This window comes from Nycticebus coucang, chromosome 6, assembly GCF_027406575.1.
Source record: "Nycticebus coucang isolate mNycCou1 chromosome 6, mNycCou1.pri, whole genome shotgun sequence".
Lineage (NCBI taxonomy): Eukaryota > Metazoa > Chordata > Mammalia > Primates > Lorisidae > Nycticebus > Nycticebus coucang.
Genome location: NC_069785.1, coordinates 89,448,179 through 89,457,915, shown reverse-complemented (window position 1 = coordinate 89,457,915; position 9,737 = coordinate 89,448,179). Strand labels below are relative to the sequence as shown.

The 9,737-nt window shown below is 38.7% G+C and overlaps 1 protein-coding gene across 1 annotated transcript; it reads left to right on the top strand.

The window, feature by feature from the left end:
* The first annotated feature begins 3,969 nt into the window (after positions 1–3,969).
* LOC128588371 (E3 ubiquitin-protein ligase TRIM48-like) lies at positions 3,970–9,505 on the top strand. The gene is made up of 3 exons (XM_053595112.1): positions 3,970–4,163; positions 4,802–4,897; positions 8,643–9,505. Exons 1-3 carry the CDS (start codon positions 4,026–4,028, stop codon positions 8,667–8,669), a joined length of 261 nt encoding a protein of 86 aa, XP_053451087.1. The 5' UTR covers positions 3,970–4,025; the 3' UTR covers positions 8,670–9,505.
* The last annotated feature ends 232 nt before the right edge of the window (positions 9,506–9,737 follow it).

Genomic DNA, 9,737 nt, shown 5'->3' with positions numbered 1-9,737 from the left:
AAACAGTGAACTAAATGAGTTGGGGAAAAGGCTCCCATCATATTATATTCTGGGGTAGAAATAAATTCTGATTAACCTCCACATAACTTCTCTTCCCTGCTCAGACCCAGGGGCACCCTGCTTCTGGCTTCCCAGCAATTTCCTGGCATTCCTTCCCTCTGACATGGGGTTGGGGGGGTGCCTGGCAAAGAATTCTGTATTACGCTCTGGGAGAAACCCTTAGGCAACATTATCTGGAGTTTCAGGAGCAGGAGAAATCTGTGTTCTGAAGTAAGGGCCAAAATTGTTCTCACATTACAATTTTACATTACAATACAAAAATAAATCAATATAAAAAATAAAACACTTCCTACAGTGACAAATACATGTAAAGTCACCCTCAGGCACATCATCATCAATGTTTCTTAGACATTTGACAAAATTACTAACTGTTGAAAAATTTTTTTTTCTTTCCGTTTTTTGTTATAAGTTAATAATTAAAGCTACCAATCCAGAAATCATTTTTTAGATACTAAATCACCAGTAGGGAGTTTATTTGTTGCAAAAATATGTGATTCTTGATGAGATGACGTTGGTAGAAATTTGTTTCCGGAGATATCCAAGGTGATAAATCAATCTTTCCTTTTGTCTCCGGGAAACCTAATCGCCCATACTAACACCCACCTATCTGATGAATAGTAATCACTTTGATAATCACTTTGACATTATGGGTGTGGTCCTCAGAGGTCCTATAAATTAGAGACTGTCAAGGAGTCAAGCTCATTCTTCTCCATAACAGGCAGAGTTGAGTTGGGAGCTCACTTGGCCTCGCACACTTCTGAAAGCTACTACCCCTACCCTGTGAGGTCCTGATCCTAACCTGATTTCATACTGCTCCAGCAAGCACTGGTGAGGTCACAGATAGAGTCATTAGGTGAGTACCTGATCTGCATGAGTCCCTACTACTTTCTATCACTGAAATAAATAGTGTAATTTTAATTTGCAGATCAGTCAATTGAAATTGTTTTTATGGAGTGATTGTGCTCAGTTAGTAAAAATGACTCCTATACTCTAGTTGAAAGATAAACTATTTTATAAAGTCATCTTACTAATTTTTAATTCATATGATGATTTTTCTGTATTATTTTAGGTATGTCTTCATTGTTTACCTGGTAATATTCAAAGATAGGTTGCCAGATGACTTATAATTTTGTGCTTTTTGTAGATTCTACAAATTGGCTAGGAATATTTTTTCCTTTTTTATTTTTCTTTCTTTTTTTGTTTTTGAGATAGACTCTCACTATGTCACCCTTGGTAGAGTTCTGTGGTGTTTGCAGCTCACAGCAACCTCAAACTCTTGGGCTTAAGCAATTCTCTTGCTTCAGCCTCCCAAGTAGCTGGGACTACAGGTACCTGCCTTTTTCTTTTCTTTTTTTTCCCGCTGCTGTTGCCATTTTTGTTTTAGTAGGCTCGGGCCATGTTTAAACCCACTTGCCCAGGTGCATGTGGCCAGTACCCTAAACACTGAGCTATGTTTGCAGAGACTGGCCAGGAACATTTTTTTCTAGAAATATGTTATACATGCATACATACATTACATACTACTTTATAAGTGGTGCTTCATGTACGCATAGAAGAGATATTCAAATAAGTGATAACTTTCTTAGGAAAATATTGCTCTTGACAGTGGCAATATTGTCACTTTAGAAGCTTCCATTTATAAACTTAAGTACTAAAAATGAGTAAATGTTTAGGCACTGAAAAAGATGATATTAGTGATCATGAAGGAACCTCAGTAATGAGAATGCTCTCTGTATTTATCTACTATAGAAAAGAGAACTCCAGTTTTATTGTACAATGAATTTTATTACATGATATTTATTATTTCTTCTCAATGTGAAAGTATGCCTGGTGTTTTTCAAAGACCTGGAAGATCTCATTTCAATGGTGTATTTACTGGTCTGTGGTGGAGAACAGTCATGAGGTGGTGGATGCCCCCACGACTTGGAAACATTCTAAGAATGACACCCAGCTGCCCTCATCCTTCAAGAACAACATGTTTTTCTTCACCTTGTTTTTCATCCTCTCCCAGGAAACTTTTACCTTTTACTTCACTCTACGGAAGTCTTGTGATGAAACAATTGTAGTGGACTAGATTGTTTTTCATTACCTTCTTTGTAACCTTTTCCTTAGCACCTACAGAAGCCCATAAAGTTGAAGATATTTTTCCTTGGTTACACTGTCTCTGCACAAACAATTTTAACTTTCCCTATATACTAAAGCTGATTTCTTTGCTTGAGGCTGGTGATGAGCATGGCTGCACCACTCCTCCCAATCCTATATTTATCTTTCTCTTGTTATTCTTAGTTGCCCACCATTATCACTTTGGTTTTTCTCCATCAAGCAGGCTCTAGATATTCAATTTGTATGCAAGATATAGATAATAAAGATAGAACAGATTCAACAACTTAGGGTATTTATATAAAAAGAGACTGGTCGAAATATGATCCAATTTTACAAAGTTAAGTTTGTCTCCTGTATTCAAAAGTTGATTTTGGGAGGGAATCTGTTAGAGACAACAAAAGACATCAATGGAGAAAATTTGTTTTATAAACATGTTGTATATACATTTTTCTTATTTATTTTTATCAATTGGTTATCTGCAAGGTATTTTCTACCTCATAAGTGAGACACACAAGACACAGTGGCATTCTCTACATTACTGCATTTTATAATTTTTTTTCTTTTTGTGAAACATTTCCTATCTATTGATAAGGACGTTGTAGTCAGCAGCATATCTTTGAGTTGATTGAGACATAGGGCTTGGAAGAGGAAATGTACCAGAAAATAATTGCTGATTGCATTAAATTGTTGTTTAGAGAATAACAGGTGCTTGGTTAGCTGATGTTATTTTAGATCTGAAACCTTAACACTTACTTTAGAGTGATGTTGGAGACGTGTCATGGTAGGGGGATTCTAACAATTAACTGAGATCAAATCTCAGCCCCTACTTCCATTGTCAAGTCAATGACTGGCAATGAGAATTGACTGATTCCCTGCAGACCAAACTCCTGGAGGTACAGATTGGGTTAAGCTCCTGTAGTTTGAGCAACTTAAAGGAAAGTAATACAGCACAAAACGTGCACATTTCTTTTCTTTTTTATTTCTTTTTTTTTTTTAAATTGAGACAGAGTCTCACTTTGGAAATTCAGTAACCACGGGGCTTTGCCAAATTTCTCAATATTGATTCAAAATCAATCTGATGTCAGAGAGGAAAATAGGTGATAAAACTATGGGCATCATAGCTTACAGCAACCTCCAACTCTTGGGCTGAAGTGATTCTCTTGCCTCAGCCTCCTGAGTTGCTGGGGCTACACGTGCCTGCTACAATGCCCAGCTATTTTTTTTTTCTTTTACCAGGCATGGGCCAGATTCAACTTTAACAGACCCAGGCTGGATTCGATTCACCAGCCCTGGTGCATGTGGCTGGTGCCCTAATCACTAAGTTATCGGCGCCCAGCTGAAAACTGGTAAATTTCTAGAGGAGAAACGGTTTGGTAAGGTTGATACATGTTAGATAAGTACCCAACCAGTTATCTACAAAGCTTGAGAAATGTGTTTGTGCCTCAGTTTCCCATTTGTGTCATGCAAAGGGAAGCCTATTCTGCTCTAGATAGGAGTTTATTATTCAGTCAACATGTGAGTGTATTTTTGGTTAGACTTTTGCTTCTTTAGGGCAGAAGAATAAATTCTAATTTTCTTTCTTTAGTAACATGGACCTAGATATACTGCAAGCCTTCCAGAGGGAAGTCACCTGTGCCATCTGCCTGCACTACCTTATAGACCCAGTCACCATAGGCTGTGGACACAGCTTTTGCAGGCCCTGCCTTTCTCTCTCCTGGGAAGGAGCCCCAAATCCTGCCCCCTGCCCAGAATGCAGAGAACCATCACGGCAGAGAAAGTTCAAAACCAATATTGTTCTGAAGAATCTGGTGTCCATTGCCAGAAAAGCCAGTCTCTGGCAATTCCTGAGCTCTGAGGAACAAATGTGTGGAACCCACAAGGAGAAGAACAAGATGTTCTGTGAAGTGGACAGGAGCCTGCTGTGTTCGCTCTGCTCTAACTCCCAGGAGCACGGGGCTCACAGACACTGTCCCACTGAAGGGGCAGCTGCGGACCAGCGGGTAAGGGATGCTTCTGAGATCACGTTGAGAGCTGGAGGGTGGTAGAATTAAAGAGGGTAGAAGGAAGATCAAGATCATGAGGAAGAGATTTCCATTCTTTACCATGCCTAACGTACTGATATATGCCTAACAGCTATACATATAGCCGCCTCCATGAGGTTAGCATTCCAATAGAAGGATGATAATGTGAACTGATTATTGTTTTCATTAAGAGGATTATGTAGACATCAACAGAAAGCTCTCATGTTCAGAGATCATTGACTATGAAAACTATGTAAAGAAAATTTTGTATTGGAAACACATTTACCAAAACTTGACAAACATGTTAGCTTTAAGTACATTGGAATGGGCATTTGAAAAGCAGTTGTAGATGGACATCATGCGGCAGGATGCTTACCTGAAACTTCCCCAAATATATCAAATATTTATTTGTTTTGCCTTGATAGTGGTTACATTACATGTGGGCTGCAGTCTGAAATCTTCTAATATAGAAAGTTATGCAGAGTAAAAGTACAAAATAATCCTGCCGCTCTTCCCAACATACTTTTATTGAACATCCCTTGACTCTCTACATCAGTCGGGGTCAGAATTCTATACTGTTTGTTTTTCTACTGCTCACATTTGTATCTTTCTGGCAGGCTAAACTCGAAAAGCAAATGAGATCTTTATGGGACAAGATCCGGGAAAATCAGAGAAACCTGAGAGAAGAACAAATTATGATTAACCATTGGATTGTAAGTACAGGAAATGTTTCCATCAGATTTGGCTTGGGACAGACATGCTACAACATTAGCCATTAAACCCGTGACCTGAAACCATGAGTTCTTACATTCAATGAATTGATAGGTTTATGGGAAAAATGCAGGTTGTCTTAAAGACACATACATAGGGAAGATGAGAAATTTTAGCCAAATGTAGCTTCATATGCAAAACATTTGTTACAAAATTTTATAATACATTTCTCTATGTGTAGATACATATATGTATAAATTAAGTCATATAAAATATAAAAATATAAAATATAATATGAATATATGAATTTTGCATATATGGTGACCTTTGGGACACCCTGCTGTTGGGCTTTTCAATGGAGGGTCACATTTTTCTGAGGATTTCTAGACCCTAAGGTAAGAACAACCACAAAAATTACCCAAAGAGAGGTGGAGGAGGCACACACACAGGGTTTGAGGAAATTCAGTAACCACCGAGCTTTCCCAAATTCCCCAATATTGATTTAAAATCAATGTAATTTCAGAGAGGAAAATGGGTGATAAAAATTCCCTGGGTGCCTCAGGCAAAGATTTATGTGGGAGATGAATTCTAGAAAATACAGAGTATGTAATTGCGTATTGTAAGCCTTTCATTGGGGATGGAAAAGCATGAACAGCAATTTTAGAAGTGTGCCTGCCATGGTTAAAACGGTTTGCACAGAAGCTAGACAGTGATACTGGTAGGAGAACACAGAACATGTGGAGAGATTGACAAAGAAGGACAGAACAAAGCAAAAATACTCTGCGGACTTAGAAAACAAATACGTGATTATTGGGAGGAGACGCAATGAAATTAGAATTCCTGTTTTTAAAATGGCTGGCCATATGAGGCCCAAGGTCATATTTAGGAGCACCATGGCAATTAGGAGAATAGACATCTTTTTAAGGGCTTAGGTTCAGAAATTTTAGATATGTTGTTCTTGTCTGATGGCTTCTAATCCTATATGTAATATATAATATTTCTTCTAATTTAAACAATCAGGTTGCAGAGTGGGGAGACTAATGAGTTAAACAGATCACAATAGCTCATACAAAGTTTTAATAAGAAACCTTAAATTTCAACTGTTTGAATGTTGGATTTCAGATTTGAGAGGATATGTATTAAAGAAAGTAACTGGGGAAGGTGACACTCCAGTGCCTGTATATTTTTAGAGATGAGGTCTTGCTCTGCCTCAGGCAGGTCTTGAACTGGAGACCTCCAGAAATCCACCCACTCAGAGTGCTGGGATTACAGGTGTAAGCCACACACCCAGCCTCAATGGGTATATAAAGACCAGAGATATAAAATCAAAGAGCATAGCTATGAATGCCATCAATTTTAGGAATCATTCATTAAAACTTTGTTATATTTCCCCCAACCAATATTACCTTTACATGCCAAAATCTACAACCGGGATCAGTATGGTAAAATTTTATCTAATTATCATTGCTTAATCAAATACCAAGGAATAAATAATTGGAAAAAGATTGCGTATCCCATAAAATTTTGGTATCTTTTTCCCAGAATTTTACACTGAATAATTAACTAGACATTTATGTTAAAAGGTATAATTGTTAATATACTCATGGATGCTTTCTATTGAAAGTATTTTAATTTATTCAAAAGTGAATATTGATGTAATTCAGTTCTCAAATTACTGGATGCTATACTTTTATTCGTAATGTTTACTTGAAAAATATGTGATCTGCCTCAAGCCTATGACAGGCTATTTAGTATGATTGTAAATATGATTAGTATCAATTTTATCCAAGAATGTTTAGTACTAAATGTAAACTGCACTAAGAAAATCTAAAGAAATACTTTGTCGAGGGTGGTGGTTTGAATCATAAGATGATGCTACATCTAGGCACACGTTGTGTAATCAGGGCACTTATCTTGTGTATTGAAGAGAAAAACATTCTAAATTTTTAAAATATATTACTTCACCAATTGTTTCTTAGGTAGCAAAAAACAGGACAGTGTAAATAATACTGACATATCTTTATAGTAAAATGAATAAAGAATTGATATTTGATATCAATATTTGATATGATAGAGGACATAGAAAGCTTGAATGGTAATTGATGTGATAGGAGCAGAAATAAAAACACCTTTATCGATAGGACAGAAAAATAAAAATAATGCCCATATTTTTACCAATATCAGAGGTGACTAAAGATGACTCTTGTCAAAAGGTCACATAACAGTGAAAATCAATGTGCTCCAAATAGCCTCCATCTTTTTTTTTTTTTTTTGTGGAGACAGAGTCTCACTGTACCGCCCTCAGGTAGAGTGCCGTGGCGTCACATGGCTCACAGCAACCTCTAACTCTTGGGTTTACGCGATTCTCTTGCCTCAGCCTCCCGAGTAGCTGGGACTACAGGCGCCCGCCACAACGCCCGGCTATTTTTTTTGTTGTTGTTGTTGCAGTTTGGCCGGGGCTGGGTTTCAACCCGCACCTTCGGCATACGGGGCCGGCGCCCTACTCACTGAGCCACAGGCGCCGCCCCAATAGCCTCCATCTTTAAAGAAAGAATAACTAAGGTTACTATGAGAAATAATGCTTCCTGAGTGTTCGTGACCAAGGAGCACATGGTGGATTTAAAAATGATTTATTTAGGCTGTGGGCTAATAAACTGGTCATGATTAACAAAGAAAAAAAAAGGAAGGAAGAAAAGAAATAAAGAGATGAATTGTGGATTGTGACAGCTGGACAATATGAATTTAAGCTGTGCACTGCTAATGGGTGAAGGGCAAGAGCCAAAGAGAAACAGGCAAGGTGTGCATGCAAGTTAAGGTGGCCTGGAATGTGACATGGCTAACCCATTTCTATGTGTTCATTGCACTACAGTAAAAGGAAGCTGGTGCAAAAATAGAATGAGAAAAAAATATCAAGCAAAAGGTCTCCATTAGAATTGGAATCATTCTTAGGGAGCTTGTCAATGCATGGAATCGTGCAGAACTGTGAATGTGTTCAGTACCTCTGAGCTCTTGTTAAATGCAATTAGTGATGCTGATGTTTCATTTTCAAATATATTTCCTGTAAAATTTTGAAACATTGGACTTCATATAATGGGAATTTCAATTGAAATTATCATAAAAATGCCTGAATAAATTAAGTAAATGCAGACCGCATTTTATAAACAGAAAGAAAGTCAGTGGTTAAGGAGTCAGGACCTAGAGCCCAGCAGCACATCTAAGGCTAAGGCAGGTGTGCTAAGCCTGAGGCAGAGTGGCAGATTAGGTGTAACAGGAAACTAGGAGTGAAAGGCACAGAATTCCTAGTAGGAAGTCACGTTCTCACAGGCATATTTAGCTTAAGTGCTCAGGAGCTAGCCTACAGTAGTAACATGGGCAGGGTGATCACCATTTCTCCAGGTCTCAGATCCTTCTGAGGAAGCAGGAAGCAGGAAGGGAAATGTAGGGAAGTTTATTGCTATGGAATTATAGCTCCAGAATTCCATGTGCCATGAAATGTAACCAGGGAGCGGTAGGCATGGCCTCCTTCTCTACAGTCTCTGAAGTTGAAGGAATCTGCCCACTGTGATTAGATCCTTCTTTCTGCTTCATTTTTATGGGTAGCTTGTGAATTGATACAGTTCTGCCAGAACTGCCTTCTTGGTTGTCTTGGCCTATTTATTCCACTGACCATCCAGGTAGACATTCATATCTCAGAGATAATTTATTTGTAAAATAGCTGTTGACTGAACTATTGTCTTCTTTCCACAGTGGAGATTTCTTTCCACAATGAAGTAAGCAATCAGCACATCAGGCTGTTTGACGATTTGAGAGACTTCACATTTAGATCTCACAGTCAAGATCAGTCTTTGAATCCTGAGAAATCTATTTTGCTGCTTGGGGAGACCAGGTCTTCACTGCTGGGAAGTATTACTGGGAGCTGGATGTGGACGACTCTTGGGACTGGGCTCTAGGGGTCTCTAGAGATTACCCGATACGCAGACTTGGCACAATGTTATATCTGGGGACATGTTTCTTCTTGCATGTGTGAGGCAGGATAATCAGTACACTCTCTGGACAACCTCCCCAGCGATTCCTCAGTTTGTAGAGAAACCTGTGGGCCGGGTTGGTATGTATCTTGATTTGCGGAGTGTGAGTGTGAGTTTTGTGAACGTTGCCAAGAGTTCCCTCATATGGAAGTGCCGCGCTGGCTCCTTGTGTTTCCCTGTCAGGCCTTTCATTATCACTGGACACAAATGAGCAGGGATGAGGCAGGAACTTGACTGTAGGTCTGGGACCTCCATGTGCTGGGGAGCCCTTCTCAGCTGAAGAAAATCAACCCTACTTTATTGTCTTGAAGGTTTTGTACTGTCATGGAATCTCATTTTATTGTTATTCGGTAAAACAGTATAAAACGCAAAATTCTGTTGTCCCATTTTCTTTCAAGAAAATCATCTCTTGTGGTCTGCTATCTAAACGTGCACTGCACTCAGCTTGCTCACGTGCTTTGTGAGCTCCCTGTGGTTCTGAAAATCTTTGGGTGTGTGATTCCACCTTAATGAACACAGTTTCTAAATTCTGGACAGACCTGGTTAGCCACACTGGTCCTATCAGCCTGATATTAACTCCTGTCAGTCTAACAAATTCTATACATCAGACCACCTTAGGAGAAAAAATTATTTCACAGTGAAACTTCAACTGACCCTCAGAGGGAGGACAGTCTTTCTGTATATAAACACAGAAGAGTTGGTCGTTTTTCAATAGTGTAAATTAGAAGACATACAGGTTGTATCTCCTATTCAGACCCCATTCTCAGCAGGTAACATACTGTGCAGGACATAGTGAGTACTTACAAATATTTGATGA